The sequence below is a fragment of the Papio anubis genome, chromosome 6, assembly GCF_008728515.1.
Source record: "Papio anubis isolate 15944 chromosome 6, Panubis1.0, whole genome shotgun sequence".
Taxonomy (NCBI): domain Eukaryota; kingdom Metazoa; phylum Chordata; class Mammalia; order Primates; family Cercopithecidae; genus Papio; species Papio anubis.
The window spans coordinates 54,350,581-54,371,381 of record NC_044981.1 but is presented as its reverse complement, the minus strand read 5'-3'; the positions used below and the strand labels follow the sequence as shown (position 1 = coordinate 54,371,381).

Genomic DNA, 20,801 nt, shown 5'->3' with positions numbered 1-20,801 from the left:
CTTCCACTCTTACACAGCCCAGTCAAATGGACAAAAGGGAGAGGAAGGAGGTGTGTGCAGTCTGCACTATCATGGCTGTCTGCACTATCACCAGAGAAGAGTTTTAAATTATGGACCAAAATAACATTTTACAAATGGGTTTTTTGTCCTTATTTAGGAAAAGTTGATTCATAATCTCTCTAGAAATGGACCTCTCTTAGGACCAAGATAATGATATTTTAAGAAAACAATTTTATGAATCATGCGAGGTGATGTTAGTGTAGTCAGACAGCCAAAGAGCATCATCCTTACCAAGCTCCACAGGACAAAAATTCTTCCAACTGGGTGCGGTGGGGAACACCTATAGTAGTCCCAGCTACTCTGGAGGCTGAGGCAGGAGGATGGCTTGAGTCCAGGGTTTCAGTCCAGCCTAGCTAACATAGAGAGACCTCATCTGTAAAATAAAATTTTAAAAAATATGCCCCCAAATGTAGCTACATTTTTCTGTATGTCTGCTTTAGAGTCTGCGATGGAGGTGAGGATCAGCTTCTTGCTCTCTCCTGAACCACCGTCTACTCTTCTGGGGAAAATAAACCAGAGATTATTTTGGAGGATGAAGGCAAAGAATTGTGGGTTCCCTTGTCAGAAGCTTCAGATGTGGCCACCCATCTGGCCTTGGAACATGATGGTCTAGTAGCCTGGGCTCCACAATGTCGTTCCTGATGGTCATTATCGTCTTCTCGCTTCCATAATCTTAATGCTTCTAACTTAGGATCCTAAGTTACATATATGTATAGCAGTGTTGTAAATTTATTTAGTCTTCTAAAGATTTCCAATTTTTGAGCTTTGTGAATCAATTTATACCACTTGTACAATACACTATCTTACACAGTCAGATTATGTAATAATATGTCTGATACTGTCCTAAATTCTTCAGCATTTCGTAATATTCCCAAAAGGAACAGTTCTTTGACTTCATTTGTTTGGAAGGTTACTAAAGAGCGAAAATATGTTCCCGTCTCAATTCTGAATAATGACAGAGGTCTTTGGGAGACTTTATACTGTACCAGGGGTAAGAATTTATAAAAAATGCTTTAAAAACAAACAGACAACACAAGGCAGGGTAGCTCATGCAAGTAATCCCAGCACTTTGGGATGCCAGAGTGGGAGGATTGCTTGAGCCCAGGATTTCGAGACCAGTCTAGATAACATAGTGAGACCCTGCCTCTACAAAAAATAAAAAAAATTAGCTGGGTGTGGTGGTGCACACCTGTAGTCCTAGCTACTCTAGAGGCTGAGGTGGGAGGATCGCTTGAGCCGAGGAGGGCAAGGCGTCAATGAGCAATGATCACACCACTGCACTTCAGTTTGGGAACAGAGTGAGACCTTTTCTCAAGAAAAAAAAAAAAGTTTTTGAGAAAAAGAATATTTTATTTGCTGAAGAGAGAAAAACTTTTCCAGGGAAGACATTTTAGAAACAATCTTTCTTGTAAAAATTAGTTTGCTTTATTTACTTGAACTCTGAAAGGTCATAAACACAGTCCTTGTATACTTGGAACTCCTTAGTCCTCTTTCCCATTTCCCTCCCATGGCTGCGCTCTCTCTCCACTCATTTCACCTGGAACTCTAAAGGTTACCATAACATATTCAGAATTTCTGTGTAAAATTTTCTGTGTTCTGATACTTGATACATACTAGCAATCATTTTACAACCTTCACTTTTAAAAACATTTTTGGATAACCTTTCCATTTAGGATCCAGGAATTCGTATAAAATCATAGAGATTATATTGCCTTTGAACTAAAGGCTGTTGGTTTGTGGAATTTCCTTTAACTGGAAACACATTTCACTTTGTGGTTTAGTGTTTTTCCAGTTTTATACTATCCTGCTTATTTGTTTTCATTTTCAAAGCTGGAGAATTTATCATTAATTTCCATATTTTATGAAGGACTAACTTTTTTCCTCCCCAACCTCCCCCTTTTTTTTTTCAGTTGAAAGAGACAAGGATTTTTCTCACCAGCGAAGACATTACAAAGAATTTCGATTTGATCTTACCCAAATTCCTCATGGAGAGGCAGTGACAGCAGCTGAATTCCGGATATACAAGGACCGGAGCAACAACCGATTTGAAAATGAAACAATTAAGATTAGCATATATCAAATCATCAAGGAATACACAAATAGGTATAATCTTTTTATTTAACTTATTATCCTGGCAAATATTTGTAAAATTTTAGTAAAAGCTATTGATAATTCATGTGATGTAGCAAACAAATTATCTTTTTTTGTGCAGTTTATTAACATTTATAGTAAGTGTAGTAACATTTAGAGCCAGGTAGAGATATTGAAAGGTAACAGTAATCGATCTGAAAATTTTATCCTACATTCTATAGCTGCTACCTATTCCTGACACCAATTCGTATACTAAATAGTCACATGCTTCTCAAAATGTGCTTTCTAGGTCTGTTGTCTCATTTCGTAAAGTTGTCCTTCATCCCAGAAAACTTCCACTTTGTTCTACCCACATGAAATTTATAACTAAGATAATGAAATTATTTGGTGTTCTGGAAGTTAGAGACGCACTGCTTTACTTTTCATTGACATGAGTGTAAGAATCGTGTGTTCATTTTTACGTGTATTTTGATGTCCTCTGTAAGATGGTTAATTCAGAATGGTACAAAAATGGACAGATAGTCTGAAATACTAAATGCATAAAAACTTCAGTTGATAATGACTGCAAATGAACCATTGAAAATAAATGTTAAAAAGGGACCTTAGTCATTTTCTCTGACATTTAACACAATGCAGAAATCACTTGGATAACACATTTTTTTGGGTGATGAATCACCTTTGTCGGACAGCTCAGATCTGTCTATCTATCTATTTCAGACAGACCCATCTGTCTATCTATCAATTTCAAACAGATCCATCTGTCAGTCTATTTCAAAAAGAGCCATCTATCTTTATCTATGTATGTATGTATGTATCTATCTATCTATCTATCATGTATCTAAATCTGTTTGAAATCCTATGTTGAGGTGATATATCTGTCTCAGTAGCTTTCATTCCTCAGATCTAGATCTTCCTTTTGATGAAATAATATGTCCTTTTTTGATGAGACAAATACTTAAAGATTGTTATCCTGTCTGCTGTAAGGCCCTGTTCTCTCCTTGTTGACTATTTGTAGTTCTTGATGTTTGATTTGTCTTGGTCTTCCAGTTTGGCAGAAATTCGCAATAGTGCCTTGCAATACTCAATGAAGAAAAAAATTGAAAAGCTTCTGAGGTCACGTATATTGGTAAAGCCTTCCTGTTAGACTATCCTCTAAGAGATTCACAATGCATATCAGAATATTAAAGTCTTAAAAAGGCTTTACAGTGACCACACACACACACACACGTGCACATGCCCTATCAATTTTATTTTAGCTAGTCTTCCTCAAAATTATCTGGCTATGGATTCATTGGGTGTGTAGTACTTACTAATATCCTGTGGAACACTAGTTCAGCAGAACTCACTTTAATACATACCAACTGATATGCATTGTTATTTTTAACAGCAGTAATTTCAAGGCAGAAATACCTACATTTGTTTCTCGACTTTAACGCTGACTAGCTATTTGTCTGTGGATAAGTTATGTTAAAAAATCTCAATCCAGTGGTTTCATTTATAAAATTAAGATGCTAGTATTATTTTCTCATAGGGCCAGGCATATATGATGAATACTATAATAGGTTATTTTTATGTTAAATAATAATAATATCTTTCAAAATTAGTGAGAAGAGTTGAAAATAATATTCTGAATGTTAGTTAATAATATTGCTAAAACTAACAAATTGTTTTATTATAGTTATCTTTTTCTATGTCTGTTTTCACACTTGGATTATGAGTTTTTTAAAGAAGAGATAAGGATAAGTCATTTATTTTTATCCTCAGCACTACCATTTTCCTCAACATGATTCAATGCTTTGATATCATTATTACTCAAAATTGGAATACTACTTCCATATACATATCCTAAAATGTTTGAATTATGTTTATTTTCGGTCAGTTATATATATTTTTATGTATGTTGAGTTTGTAGTTGGTTATCTATATCCTAAGTATTTTTTTCGGGAATGATTGGCATACCAGTTTTCCATCTTCTAGAATATATTTATTAGTTGTGTCTAATTGCAGAATTTTACATTGATCACAATTAAAATTCCTATCTTTTCTGTATGCCCTCTGTTCTGTCTGCTCAGTATATTTCTGAATGTCATGTAATGAAGCTCCCTTTGAGCTTACTTTTACCTTTCTATTTTCTAAGGATGTGAATGGTATAATTTAACACATGACAAAAATGATAAAAATGAAGAACTAAGAGTCTATTAATAATTTATAGTTTATTTCTAAATAAACTCATGCTTATTTTTATTAGCAGTCCATTTTGGAATATTTATGGATATTGATGCTTAGTTCACCTGACTTTATAGTTTTGGGAAATTTTAATTCTCTTTAAAAAAATGAGACGTTTGTTTATCTTGCACCTCTGGTATTTTTCTAATTATACCTAATTTTAAAAATATTACTCTTAATGTTTCTGCTACTATAGCTACATATTCTTTCAGTATTCTTTGGTATACTTTGGCTAAGACTTTATTGTAACGTGTTTAAATCTACTCTCAGAATTAGGATTTCACTGATATTTTTCCTAATTCCTTTGACTTAATTTGTAAAATCTAAAGTGCATGTATATCTTTGCCTGGCATTCTCTTCCATTGCCATTTGAAACTCTGGAATGATATGGATTGGATAGGTTTCTATTTAATTTACCAAATAGTATTTTAAAAATTCATTTCAATCTTAATTCCGTTCTACCAAGTTCACATTTTTGAACATCTATTGAATAGTGTTACTGAATTATGATTGTTACTTTATCTTCTAGGGTTATGGTATATTTATTGTCTTCTATGATATTTATTTTTGCTAATGTATTTTGATTTTTTTACTAATTATTTCAATCCTGAAATATTCACACTCAGACTCATACTTCATATTTCAATTTTTTTTTTTTTTTTGAGACGGAGTTTTGCTCTTGTTGCCAAACTGGAGGGCAATGGCACTATCTTGGCTGATTGCAACCTCTGCCTCCCGGGTTCAAGCAATTCTCCCACCTCAGCTTCCCGAGTAGCTGGGACTACCGGCACCCACCACCACGGCTGGCTAATTTTTGTGTTTTTAGTATAGAGGGGGTTTCACCATGTTGATCAGGCTGGTGGTCTTGAACTCCTGACCTCAAGTGATCCCCCTGCCTCAACCTCCCAAAATGTTGGGATTACAGGTGTGAGCCACTGCACCTGGCCATATTTCACTTTTATATACTGTTGATAAGGTAGGACAATCTCTAGCAAAACACTTTTTTATTTTTAAAACAAGCATTTGTTCACTGTCAGGAGTTCATTATTCTGCATTGTAAGAAAATGCAATCCTGTGCCTTGTTATTACCTATAGATGCAGGATTCACTTTTTGTACTCCGCCTTTTCTTCCAAAGAAAATGTTTAAGGGAAAGAACATATAGAAATAGCAATATGTCTTATAGAATATTTCAGGTTTCTATGAAGGACTTCAAAGTCACCATAGAAAATAATAATATAGTGCCATAAGAGCATAGACTTTGAAATTCCCAAATAGGGAAATGTCTGTATTTCTTGGAGTCTTAGTTTACAAATCTGAAAAAATAAAAAACAAAGGAAAAATATTTCAGATCAAAAAAATAATTTCAGATGATGTGGGAAGGGCTAATGCATATCCCAATGCAAAGACCATAGTTGATAATAAATACATTGGTCAATATATTTTCATATAACTTCATGTGAGTGTCTATTTTAGTTTACAGAACTATATACATAATGGGAAAAATTGGCTTTTATTATAATAGTTGGTACTGTTTTCTGACACCTATCTTTTTGTAAAGATAAAGTAAGTAAAAAATGTGTTCTAGGTGTCTTTAATAAATAATTGATGTTATTACATAATTTAATATATGCAAAATAAATAGGTAGGTTTTGGAGTGTAATAATAAATGCCACCCACTTTAATAGCAATATCATTGAATCTTTCTGTGAACTTAATAGCTAAAAACGCAAGTTTTAGATAAATAGTAAAACTCTCTGAAATACACTTGAAGAAATATGGGGATAGGGTAGTGTGGGATGAGAGAGCTCTTATTTATGAATTTATCTTACAGGAACATTGCAGATATAGACAGATGTAGACAAAGATTCATTTAAAAGTGTTTATTGCTGTATTATTGTTTACAATTCACAAATTGAACATAATTAAACAAGAAAAAAGTTAAGGTATAATTTTTGGAAGAATAGTACAGAGCAAATACAAATTACATTTTTGAAAACTACTAATGCTGAAAAATACTCAAATAATAATGTTAATTGACTAAAACCAAGAAACATTATTATCTACATTATTATACTATTTTAAATACATTTATATACAAAACAGATTGAAGGAACCCATCAAATATTCATTGCAGGATGTGGGTAATTTACATTTTAATTCTTCATCACTTTCAGTGTTTTTTTAAATTTTTATGATGAACATTATTTGTATAAACAGAAATGTGAATAATTATAGTTGAAAGAAAAAAGGTAATGAAATAATTTTATGCTACACACATCTTTACAAAATAGCATTCCCAACTTCTGCCAGGTAGAGAGTAAAATATCAAAACAAAGCAAAACAAAAAACACTTATGATTTAAAAATTAGTTGCTCTCATTTTTCTTTAGCTATGGAAGGTATTTTTTCCCATAGGAAATGAAAATAAATAGTATCTTTTTTATTTTTTGAAAAAATTTACCACTACTTTGGAACTTTGACTTTAATTCTCTGAGGATTCTCTGAGAAGAGTAAATATTTTGTGAAAAAAATTTACCACTACTTTGGAACTTTGACTTTAATTCTCTAGAAGAGTATTGTATTAAAAATACTTTATTTACACATCACGTGATCACGGTTAAAATGTAAAGAATTTCAATTTGAAAAGTAATTTTAAAATCCTATTAATTCTTTGAAGTATTGATTGTTTGTGGCTTCATATACTTCTTAAAGAACTAAAATGGAAGTAGAAAAAGGAACTAGTACCTCTGGCTATTTTTAAAGCAGAGTCACCTCTCAAAACTTCTGTGTCAAAGTTGTGGATTTTATCTACTGCATATTTTCAATTAAACTCAGAAACAATTGAAAAGTCAGGGCAGATGGTACTCTTTAATGTAATTTATTTGACAATGCATATGTTTTCACATATGTAAAGTTTCCTTTCCCTAAGGTACTGCCTAGGAGTGGCTGGGTGAGGGAGATCTGTACAGTAATTTTGACTGATGTTTTATGGATATGTTTTATATTCAAGACACAGTCTGACCTATTAACCATCTAGTCTGTGAATTACTTGACAGTGTTATGCATTCAAATTTAAAATATGGCAGATCCATTATGTCACCTCTTTTCTTATTTATTTATCTTAGTGAGATGTATAGCTCTTAAAATTATATATTTTATTCCTACCATTTTTCTCACCTTCCCAATTTATCCCTACTCATATTTAAATGTGTGTAATTTAAAGGAGTGTTCTGATATTTATCCAAATCTATATTTTACTTGGTAAAAACTTAACACATTTTGCATCATTTCACTTATTTAATCTTTTCATATAAGGCTGACAGCCCCAAATTCTATATAGAAGGCATTGCTCTTCAGTCACACCTCATATATCTGGCATTATTGTGAAATGAGGTTTCCACATGATTGAATTTTCCAGATAATTCAGCTGAGTTTGGCGTGCTTTTGTTGAGCGCCTACCATGTGGCAAGCACAGAGGACATAAGGCCGAGTAAATAAGGCCTCAAAAGCTCATAGCCTGGAGGCCAGGGACTGTGGTGGGGCTGCCACACACAGATTTTAATAACTATAATACAAATGTGCTAAGAACGATGATGTAAATATGCACTAAGTGTTGTGGAAATAGAAATGAAGAGAAAGTTAATTTTTTACTTGGAAGAGTAAGGGACCTTAGGGAAAGCCTCTGAGAGAAGTTCACTTTTGAGTTGAACTTTTCAAGAAGAGTAGGAATTTTCTACAGGCAAAACAACAAATAGGGAAAGAATAGGGAAAGAGAGAGAGAAAGAGGGAGGGAGGAAGGGGGGCGAAGAGAAAGAGAAAGAGAAAGAGAGAGAGAACGAACAGAGGTGTATCCCAGAAGAAATGTTCCTAAGCACTAAAATGTTTAAGTGTATAATGAATTAAATTAATACAATAAAATGATCAATGCCAGTGTTACTACTAATAAGAATAGCAGCCAGCACTTATGCATTTAATGGACACTCACCATGTGTCTGGCACTGTGCTAAGTGCTTTACTTGAATTAATTTTTTCACAGATATATATATTTATGTATTCCCTAAGGAAAATGTGCTATGTAAAATCAACCTTTTTCTAATGCTCTGCTGTGAATATAAATTTCTGTACTCCATTGTGAAAACATTTTAAGCTAGCCTGCTCGATGTCATTAGCCACCTTCAGTACTTGGATATATTTAGTTAAGCTGTCATCATTCCAGTTCACAGTCAGCTTCATATTTACATCATCTCCCCCCGCCTCCTTCTTCTCTAAGATTTGTGATTCTTCTGTGGACATACTTCAGAAGGTACTCTGACATTTTCCACTCAGGAAGATTTGCTGGGTTCTTGAGAGCAGCGTGCCAGAGCAGGACACTCAGATGGGAGATGATGTTGTCTCTAAAGTGTCTAGAACGGTACTCAAGCATAGCTTGAGTATCTTCAGTGTGCAGGGATCATGCTCTATTTTAGAGGTTCTTACCTGGGGTGATTTTGGTCCCTAGGAGACATTTAGCAACGTATGGAAACACTTTTTTTGTCATCCACAATTGGTAGGGGACAGGTATGTGTGTGTATTGTTACTAGTATTTAGTGAGTAGATATGCTGGGGTAGTAATGTGGATAGGAATGCTGCTAAACCTTCTAAAATGGACAGGACAGCTCCTCTACCTCACAAAGAGTGGTTCGATCCAAAGTGTCCTTAGTACCAAGGTTGAGAAATCTTGCTCCATTTGGAGATTTAAGATATAAACCTAAAGTGGAAATAGTTTGTGCCATAAACTAATATATCAGTGAATTTTGCTTTGACTATGTAATATTTTGGATCATAAGATTCATAAGATGAAAGAGCTCTTAGGAGTTTGTACTGGGTACATTGCTCATTCACTGCATAAAAAACGGTTGGACTGTCTGTGTAATAGTCTCATGTCTTTTTTGTTTGTTGAATGAGGGGACCTCCTGGGTGTATACCTGGTAGCACATGTTTAAATTTCTCTGCAGGGGAAAAACAGGGGATGATGTAATGCCAGGAAATCTGCTAAATATTAAAAATGTCTTGGTAATTAAAAAAATTCTGCTCAGTGAAAAGTGATTGAATTTTCTTAGTGACAATCCAACTTTTTTTTTTCATTTCTGCCATGCTTTTCATTCAGTTGCATCTAATATTACTATTTTACCAGTTTTCATCTGTACCTTTTAAATGCAGCATGGAATCAGATATTCTAAAAAGTAATGATTAGCAGCATGGAATCAGATATTCTGAAAATTAATGATTAGTAAGATTTATATAATTGTATAATTCCACATTTATTTTGGGGGAAAAAAGCGATTTACCATTTGAAAACATCAGACCCAATTCAAATTCTAGTCCATATAAGCTAAAAGCTGCTCATGAGAGAACCTTTGAACCTTTATATAAACTCTAGAATTTACCATTAATTTGTAGTCTCTTGAATAATATGATGGTATTTATGACAAATACCCAGAGAGAGATGTATGCTTTCTCTTTGGGTGGCCATCATTATATTTTTACTGGACTTAATAAGCTATTCAAGGAAAAAAGGAAATGGAAGGAAGTGAAATAGTTATAATAATAGAAGCTTTGGGAAAAGTGGAGATGTCACTGTGATGAAAATAAAGTAGTGTGGCATCCTTTCCTCTAAAATTTGTCTGTGTAGCTTCTAGATAATTTCTTAAAGCTTTTCTGGACCAGGTATAAGTGCTTCATGATTAGATAGTAGAGTGGCTATCCTATTGGTTTCTCCTTTTTTTTCCTCTTTGTGTATAAAAAAAAACATGTGGTTATCCTCTTGGTTAAGGATAACGTTAACCTTTTTCTCTCTCTCTCTCCATATATATATGGATATAATATATGCATGCATACACACATATACATATATTCAAATAATTGAAACCACAGCCAGGGTTAATATTTCTTTTCTTATCTCTTCTTCTTGATTATATTAATGATTTTCCTTCTTTTTCATAAGTTTTGAACCCATTTTTTTCTCCAACAGAACTGAGGGGTGAAGTTTTTTTTATGGATTATGTATTAAAAATGTTCCTAAAGTTACAGAAAATGAATAAATTTCTATTTCCAAAGTTTATAAGTATAGGTTGTTAAATAACTTTTACATTAGTAATTGTACAAATCACTTCTGACTATAATGAGTTGGATGCAAATATTTTGTTAAGAAAGTAGCAATTACAGTAATTTGTATATCATTTTTATTTGTGTATTCTTTTATCCTTGCAATAGATTTATGAGGTAGAAATTAATTTTCATTTAGAGAATATTCATTTAATCTTCTTTTAATCTTCATTTAAAGAAGAAGAAAGATAACTTTAGAAAGGTGACTTTAAAGAACATAATTATTTTTTTCTAATATTAAGCAAAGCCTGAGTATAGCAAGTCAGTGTTGAAATTAAGCAGGCACCAATTCCATCTATGATCACGGTTCCTGGATTCATGAAGGTACATGGATAGTGTGGCTCTTTAAAGTATCTGTGGGGCGCGTCAAGATGGTTGACTAGAAGCAGTAGCCATAGGAGGCTCCCACTGAGAAGAATGATAACAGCGTGTGAATCCTACACCAGCAACTGAGGTATCCAGGTTCTGTCATCAGAACCAACTAGGCAGCTGGCATGACCCATGGAGAGGAAGGAAGAGAAATGTGGTGCAATGGTCCACCTGAGGGCCTCATGGAGCAGAGGGGCTGCCGCCCCCCAGCCAAGGGAGGCGGTGAGTGAGCGTGCTATCCAGCCTGGGAAAACATGCTTTTTCCACGGAACTGTGCAACCCACAGATTGGAAGATCCCACGCGTGAACCCATGCCACCAGTGCCTAGGGTCCCAACCATGGAACTGCGCAGGTTGTCAACAGTCAGTAAGCTAGAATCCACTTAAGCCTGCTGAGCTCACGGAGGGAAGAGTGACCAGAACCACAGCTGTGGCTGACTGCTGTCTAAGCCATTTGAACTCCTTGGGGGAGGGTGAGAGCCAACACCGGGACGGATAACTGCCTAACACATTAACCTACCAGGGCAGGAGAAGGGCAGCAGCCATGTCTATAGCTCCAGGTTGTGTTTTTCCTTGGCTGGACCCAGGGAGGCTGGATGGTTTGGTCCCAAGAAGTATCCCTCATAGCCCAACACATTGGCTGTGACATACTGCGGACAGAGTGCCTCTTCAGGCCTCACCTTGACCCATCCCTCCTCACTAGGCAGGGCCTTCCTGCAGGAGCTTCTAAAACTCCAACCAGGTGCTCAGGGACAGAACTCTGATCTCCCTGGGCCTGAGCCCCTAGTGGGAGGGGTTGTCACAGTCTCTGAAGACCAGCAGACTTAGTCTTTCCTCCTGCTAGTTCTGAGGAAACTAGGCAGCCCAGATGAGTGGGTCCCCTGCAGCGAAGTACACCTCCTCCATCAAGGGACAGTCAAAGTGCTTTGTTAAACTGGTCCTGCTCCCTGTGCCACCCAACTGGGTGAAACCCTCCAACAGGGATCGTCAGACACCCTATACAGGAGTGTTCCTACTGGCATCATATCGGTGCCCCTTGAGGTCAGAAGTTCCAGAAGAAGGAGCAGGCACCCATCTTTGCTATTTTCTAGCCTCTTTGAGTGACATCTCCAGTGGGTGATGGAGTGAACCAGATAAATAGGGCCTGAAGTGAACTCCCAGCAAACCACAGCAGCCCCATAGAAGAGGGACCTGACCATTACAAGAAAAACAAATGAACAGAAAGCTACAATAGCATCAACAACAAAAAAAGTCCCCACAAGAACCCTATCAAAAAGTTAGAAGCCTCAAATATCGATACTAGACAAATTCATGAAGATGAGAAATAAGCAACCAAAAATCACTGAAAACCCAAAGGCCAGAGTGCCTCTTCACCTCCAAATGATTGCAGTGCCTTTCCAGCAAGGGTGCAGAACTGGACGGAGGATGAGATGGACAAATTGACGGAAGTAGGCTTCAGAAGAAGGTGGCTAGTAACAAACACCACTGAGCTAAAGGAGCATGTTGTAACCCAATGCAAAGAGGTTAAGAACCTTGATAAAAGGTTACAGGAGCTGCTAACTAGAATAACCAGTTTAGAGAGAAACATAAAGGACCTGATGGAACTAAAAAACACAGCACAAGAACTTCATGAAGCACATACAAGTATCGTTAGACAAATTAACCAAGCGAAAGGAAGGATATCAGAGTTCAAAGACCATATTGCTGAAATAAGGCATGCAAACAAGATTAGAGAAAAAAGAATGAAAATGAATGAACAAAACCTCTGAGAAATAGGAGACTATGTAAAAAGACCAAACCTAGGACTGATTGGAGTACCTGAAAGAGATGGGGAGAATGGAACTAAGTTGGAAAACACACTTCAGGATATTATCCAGAACTTCCTCAACCTAGCAAGACAGGCCAACATTCAAATTCAGGAAATACAGAGACCACCACTAAGATACACCATGAAAAGATCGACCCCAAGACATAATAATCAGAATTGCCAAGGTTGAAACGGAGGAATAAATGGTAAGGACAGCCAGAGAAAGTCCAGGTAACCTACAAAGGGAAGCCCATCAGACTAACAGTGAACCTTTCAGTAGAAACCCTACAACCTAGAAGAGAGTGGGGGCCAATATTCAACATTCTTAAAGAAAAGAATTTTCAACCCAGAATTTCATGTCAAACCAAACTAAGCTTCATAAGTCAGGGGACAAGCAAATGCTGAGGCATTTCATCATCACCAGGCCTGCCTCATGAAGGAAGCACTAAATATGGAAAGGAGAAACTGGTACTGGCTACTGCAAAAACAATCCAAAATATAAAGACCAATGACACTATGAAGAAACTGCATCAACTAGTGTGCAAAATAACCAGATAGCATCATGATGGCAGTATCAAATTCACACATAACAATATTAACCTTAAATGTAAATGGTTTAAATGCCCCAATTAAAAGACACAGACTGGCAAATTGGATAAAGAGTCAAGACCCATTGGTGTGCTGTATTCAGGAGACCCATCTTATGTGCAAAGACACACATAAGCTCAAAATAAAGGGATGGAGGAAAATTTACCAAGCAAATGGAAAGAAAAAAAAATGCAAGGATTGCAAACCTAGTCTCTGACAAAACAGATTTTGAACCAACAAAGATAAAAAAAAGACAAAGGACGGTATTACATAATGGTAAAGGAATCAATTCAACAAGAAGAGTTAACTATCCTAAATATATATACACCCAATACAGGAGCATTCCAATTTATAAAACAAGTTCTTAGAGACCTACAAAGACACTTAGACTCCCACACAATAATAGTGACCCACTGTCAATATTAGGCAGATCAGCAAGTCAGAAAATTAACAAGGATATTCTGAACTTAAACTCAGCTCTGGATCAAGTGGACCAAATAGACATTTATAGAACTCTCCACACTAAGTCAACAGAATATACATTCTTCTCAGTGCCACATGGCACTTATTCTAAAATCAACCACATAATTGGAAGTAAAACACTCCTCAGCAGCAAATGCAAAAAAAAACTGAAATCATAAACAGTCTCTCAGAACACAGTGCAATCAAATTAGAACTCAGGATTAAGAAACTCACTCAAAACCACACAACTACATGGAAATTGAACAACCTTCTCCTGAATGTCTCCTAGGTAAATAATGAAATTAAGGCAGAATTCAAGAAATTCCTTGAAATCATTGAGAAAAAAACAGACAATGTACCAGAATCTTGGGGAACACAGCTGAAGCAGTGTTGAGAGAAATTTATAGCACTGAATGCCTATGTCAGAAAGCTAGAAAGATCTCACATTGACACCCTAATATCAAATTTAAAAGAGCTAGAGAAGCAAGAGCAAACAAATCCAAAAAACTAGCAGAATACAAAAAGTAACTAAGATCAGAGCAGAAATGAAGGAGAGGGAGACACGAAAAACCCTTCAAAAAATCAATGAATCCAGGATCTGGTTTATTCAAAAAATTAACAAACTAGATAGACAATTAGCTAGACAAAGAAGAAAAAAGAAGACTCAAATAGACACAATAAAAAATGATAAAGTGGATATCACCACTGGACCACAGAAATACAAACCACCATCAGAAAATACTATAAACACCTCTATGCAAATAAACTGTAAAATCTAGAAGAAATGGATAAATTCCTAGACACATACACCCTCTCAAGACTTAACCAGGAAGAAGTCGAATCCTTGAATAGACCAATAACAAGTTCTGAAATTGAGCCAGTGATAAATAGCCTACCAACCAAAAAATAAATAAATAAATAAATAAATAAATACAAATAAACAGGACCTGATGGATTCACAGCCAAATTCTACCAGAGGTACAAAGAGGAGCTGGTACCATTCCTTTAGATACTATTTGAAACAATTAATAAGGAAGGACTCCTCCCTAACTCATTTTATGAGGCCAGCATCATTCTGATACCAAAACCTGCCAGAGACACAACAAAAAAGAAAACTTCAGGCCAATATCCCTGATGAACATCGATGTGAAAATCCTCAATAAAATACTGGCAAACCGAATCCAGCAGCACATCAAAAAGCTTATCCACCACGATCAAGTTGGCTTCATCCCTGGGATGCAAGGCTGGTTCAGCATACACAAATCAATAAATGTAATCCATCACATAAACAGAACCAATGACAAAAATCACATGGGCATCTCAATAGATGCAGGCCTTTGATAAAGTTCAACATCCCTTCATGTTAAAAACTCTCAATAAACTAGGTATCGATGAAAAATATCTGAAAATAATAAGAGCTATTTATGACAAACCCACAGACAATATCATACTGAATGGGCAAAAGCTGGAAGCATTCCCTTTAAAAACCGACACAAGACAAGGATGCCCCCTATCACCACTCCTATTCAACATAGTATTGGAAGTTCTGGCCAGGGCAATCAGTCAAGAGAAAGAAATAAAGGGTATTCAAATAGGAAGAGAGGAAGTCAAATTGTCTCTGTTAGCAGATGGCATGATTCTACATTTAGAAAACCCATCGTCTCAGCCCCCAAACTCCTTAAGCTGATAAGCAGCTTCCGCAAAGTCTCAGAATAGAAAATCAATGTGCAAAAATCAAATCACAAGCATTTCTATACACCAACAATAGACAAGCAGAGAGCCAAATCATGAATGAACTCCCATTCACAATTGCTACAAATAGAGCAAAATACCTAGGAATACAACTAACAAGGGTTGTGAAGGACCTCTTCAAGCAAAACTACAAATGACTACTCAAGGAAATAAGACAGAACACACCAAACAAATGGAAAAACATTCTATTCTTGTGGATAGGAAGAATCAATATCATGAAAATGGCCATACTGCCCAAAGTAACTTATAGATTCGGTGCTATTCCCATCAAACTACCATTGATATTCTTCACAGAACTAGAAAAAACTACTTTAAATTTCATATGGAATCAAAAAGGAGCCTGTATAGCCAAGCAAAAAAACAAAGCTGGATGCATCATGCTACCTAACTTCAAACTATACATCAAGGATACAGTAACCAAAACAGCATGGTACTGGTACCAAAACAGACAGATAGACCAATGAAACAGAACAGAGACCTCAGAAATAACACCACACATTTACAACCATCTGATCATCAACAAACTGTACAAAAACAAGCAATGGGGAAAGGATTCCCTATTTAATAAATGGTGTTGGGAAAACTGGCTAGCCATATGCAGAAAGTTGAAACTGGACCCCTTCCTTATACCTTATACAAACATTAACTCAAGATGGACTAAAGACTTAAATGTAAAACCCTAAAAACCTAGGCATTGTAAAAATCGTAAAAATCCTAGAAGAAAACCTAGGCAACACCATTCAGGACATAGGTGTGGGCAAATACTTTATGATGAAAATGCCAAAAGCAATTGCAACAGAAGCCAAAATTAATAAATGGGATCTAATTAAACTAGAGAGCTTCTGCACAGCAAAAGAAACTACCATCAGAGTTAACAGACAACCTACAGAAGAGGGGAAATGTTTGTATTCTACTCATCTGACGACGGTCTGATACCCAGAATCTACAAGGAACTTAAACAAGTTTACAAGAAAAAAAAACCATCAAAAAGTGGGCAAAGGATATGAATAGACACTTGTCAAAAGAAGATATTTATGCAGCCAACAAACATATGAAAAAAAGCTCAACATCACTGATCGTTAGAGAAATGCAAATCAAAACCACGATGAGCTACCATCTCACACAAGTCAGAATGGTGATTATTAAAAAGTCAAGAAACAATAGATGCTGGCAAGGATGTGAAGAAATAGGAACACTTTTACACTGTTGGTGGGAATGTAAATTAGTTCAACCATTGTGGAAGACAATGTGGCGATTCCTCAAGGATCTAGAACCAGGTATACCACCTGACCCTGCAATCCCATTACTGGATATATACCCAAGGGACTATAAGTCATTCTACTATAAAGCAAAGACATGGAACTAACCCAAATGCCCATCAATGATAGACTGGTTAAATAAAATGTGCTACATACACACCATGGAATACTATACAGTCATGAAAAGGAATGAGATCATGTCCTTTGCAGGGACATGGATGGATCTGGTCAAGGGAAGGGAGAGCATAAGAACAAATAGCTAATCATGTGGGGCTTAAAACTATGATGACGGGTTGATAGGTGCAGCAAACTACCATGGCACATGTATACCTATGTAACAAACCTATATGTTATGCACTTGTGTCCCAGAACATAAAGTAAAATAAATAAATAAATAAAATCAAGTATCTGTGAGTCTTACAGCTTATTGGCATATGATACCAATGAGAAATGTTCAATTATATTTTTAAAACAAGCAAATATTTTTGTCATGTGTCTATAATATAGTACTCTTGATAAGATTTCAGCAAAAGATGAATGGGCATCCCACCCCAGTGCATATTAGTTTACAACAATGACTCTTGCTAAGAGGCAATTTCATTTATAATGAAAGTTTGCATTTGAACTCTAAGGATAATGTTGTAGAAAGGTAAATATGCATTTGCTGATTCCAGAAGATTTTCTGCACTGTCTACATACATCTCTTCTTACACTGAAATAGTGTGAGATATTCTATCTTCCACATACAAACTTAAATGCATCCTATAAGTAGCCTCATGATTCTCACATTAAAAATTCTTTTACATGACTGTTTGCACCTATTCCCCCAAATTCCACGCTAATTGTCCTATCCACATCATAACCATATTCACAGATATAAAACTTTACTTTTAATTCCTTCTCTTTCTCGTATTTAATTCACCCCTCAATGCACTGTAATTTGATTTTCATAACTCCACTCAACTAGTCATCTACCAACAGCCTCTCCTTACCAGATCTTATGGATACTTTGTCTGTCTTCTTATTCTCCTCAGTATTTGATATTGTTGATCATTCCCTATTTAATATGTGAAATATCCTAACCAGGGGAATATATTAGTTTCCTAGAATTGCCATAACAGATGACTGAAAATTATGATGGCTTAATACAACAGGAAGTTGTTTTCTTACAGTTCTGAAGGCTAGGTTTCTCAAATCAAGGTATTGGTAAGGCCATGCACCCTCCAAAACCTCTAGAGGATGATGCTTCCTTGCCTTTTTCAGCTTCTGGTAGCCCCAGAAGTTCCTTGGCTGTGTGAAGATACTGTAAATCCAATCTCCTCCTCTATCTTCATGTGGCCCTCTTCCTTCTGTGTTTCTCTATCTTTGTGTCTCTCTTCTTCTTATAAGGAGATTGTATTGCAATATGGCTTACCTCATATTAACTTTGATTACATTTGTAAGAGATATTTCCAAATAAGATCACATTCACAAGTACGAGGGACTAGTACTTCAACATATGTTTTTGAAAGACACAATTTAACCCATAACAGGGAGTAAGCTAGATAGTGATTGATAAGATAAATAAAATCATTGTGAGTCATAAGGAATAAGAGATTTATTATAGGGATTTGACTTTCTGCAATCATGGGACCTGGTTAAATAGTTCATGTAAGGCTGTTGCTTCTCCATCTTGTGATGGGTCTAAAGTTTGCTTCCCATAGGCAGCTGGGAAGAAAAACAGATACAGAATTGGAGAGAACAAGGAAAACTAGAACTTTCCAGGATGTGCTGGAGTCCCAGAGACAAATTGGAACCCATGTCTTTCTCATGCCTTTGGAGTTCTAACTTTAATGATGTGCGTGGCCTGCAGGGGAGATTGGTATGCTTCACCATGAATTCCACAAACTCCTTTGCTTAGGATGTAGAGAAGCTGAAGGAGGTGATCTTGCAGAAGGAATTGTGGGCCAGAATTTGGAGAAGCTGATGGAGCTGTTATTCAGTGGAAGCTAAAAGAGCCCAGGTGCTCCCATCAGTAAGGTGAGCTAGCAGATCAGTGACAATGTATGCGAGCAGCAGAAAAGCCTGGCAGTTTACCAATTATCCAATCATAAACTTGGGTGCTGCTTTCGTTCCACTACCCAACTCCTGTTCAGATTTCTCTGATGGCTACCTTCAAAGCAGCCCCAAGCAAATTCCTGAGGGAATTCTGGGATTTGTCACCTCTATTTAGGTAATATGACAATGTACATAGCCACAACAGTCCATCCTTGTCAATTTGGCACTAATATACATCTTTTATAACCATTCATAACTTCCTTTTTTTTTTTTTTTTTTTTGAGGCGGGGATTCGCTCTTGTCACATAGGCTGGATTGCAACGGCGCAATCTCAGTTCACTGCAACCTCTGCCTCCTGGGTTCAAGCGATTCTCCTGCCTCAGCCTCCCAAGTAGCTGGGATTACAGGTCCCTGCCACTATCCCCAGCTAATTTTTGCATTTTTAGTGGAGACACGGTTTGCCATGTTAGCCAGGCCGGTCTTGAACTCCTGACCTCGGGTAATCGACTCACCTCGGCCTCCCAAAGTGCTGGGATTACAGGCGTGAGCCACTGCACCCAGCACCATTCATAACTTATAAAAAATGTAATAGCAAAGTAATTCTGCCTTTTAATCCATCTTTGGATGTTGTTCATTCTTTTTCTAGCTGAGCCATGCTCCCCCTTTGAAGTATTGTAACTTCAATACTGAAATATGTGATTAGCTACTATCAACACTACTTAGATGGGAGGTAGATAGGGAAGAAAAGGGGAAAAAAAGAATTGTTTAATATATATTAGGTAGGTGCAAAAGTACTTGTGGTTTTTGCTGTTAAAAGTACTGGCAAAGATACACATATATTTAATACAAAAAACAAATATATTAATTTCAAAATAAGGAAGAAATACCATAATATTACAATACTCATTTCTGCAGCTCGTCAATGGTTGCAGTTAGTATTTATAATTTCCTTCTTTTACTATGCAATCAATTTTCTGTTTATTTTGACAAGCACCATGACTGGTCACTTTTCCTTACCTAGTAGGTAAATCACACATTTATTGTTGAAGTGTCTGGGCCATTAGCAATAATGCCTGCAATGAACCGTGATTTTCCATTGACTTTTGTCATATGACAAGGGAGTACTAAGTGATGTTCCAGGTGATCTCTTGTACTCAATGCATACTCCTCATTACCCATATTGTGGTAGTAGTAGTCCAATTTCCCTTTGATATTTAGAATAATTAATTCACATGGTATAGTAACCTCTTACTGGCTTCTTGATTCACTGGCATGAGGAGTTAAAGTGGCCAGGTAGCTGTTTCAAGTTCCAGTTTAATAGAACCATTGCTCCAGACCCTAGAGTTAGCATTGTACCATTGGGAACTAAGAGCTCTGGACCAACATAGCCCAATGTCTTGGGAGTCAGAAGCACAGATTTTGCTAGTTGAATCATGTATAGTGAGTTGAGAGGAACCACTTCCATTTCCACCTATGAGACATCCGGCTATGAGAGAAACAGTCATCCTAGCTATATTAGTTACTGATTTAGATCATATAAAGCTTCCCTGAAGGATATCAGTTCATTCTTGTAAAATATTGGTACTCAACTGGTGGCGTAACTGAGTCTTCCAAAGACCATCCTTTTGATGGGCAGCATGGGAAGACTGGTGACTTCCATAAACATGAGCCCATTTTTTTTTTTTTTATCAGAAGCGATGCAATATGGAATTCCATGAATAAGTGAATAAGGCATTCTGGAAGTTCATGTGTGTTAATTTTGGGGAGAAGCATCATGGACAAAGCAGATTCATGGCCAGAGCACCCTTTCCAGAGACAACAAAGTAGTGCCCTTCTAGTACTGAAGTAAGTGTTCCAGTGTAATTAGCCAAGCGCAAAGTGGAGATTTATCACCCTGGGAAATGCTTCTGCAAGGATTTATGGTAGAGATTTGACCTTAGGCATTCCTAGAGCTAACCAGTCTATTTAAGTCTGTTGCTCTGCCTCTGAAGCTGGGCTTAAGGCTCA

General features: G+C 36.4%; 1 protein-coding gene across 2 annotated transcripts in view; it reads left to right on the top strand.

The window, feature by feature from the left end:
• Positions 1 to 20,801, top strand: part of BMP5 (bone morphogenetic protein 5) — a 122,695-nt gene that overhangs the window by 56,117 nt on the left and 45,777 nt on the right. For both annotated transcript variants that reach the window (XR_646077.4, XM_003897760.5), the window contains exon 2: positions 1,971 to 2,163. Coding sequence is in view for 1 of the 2 variants with exons in the window: in XM_003897760.5 (XP_003897809.1) it covers positions 1,971 to 2,163 (193 nt within the window). In the remaining variant the exon portion in view is untranslated. The remainder of the gene's footprint in view (positions 1 to 1,970; positions 2,164 to 20,801) is intronic.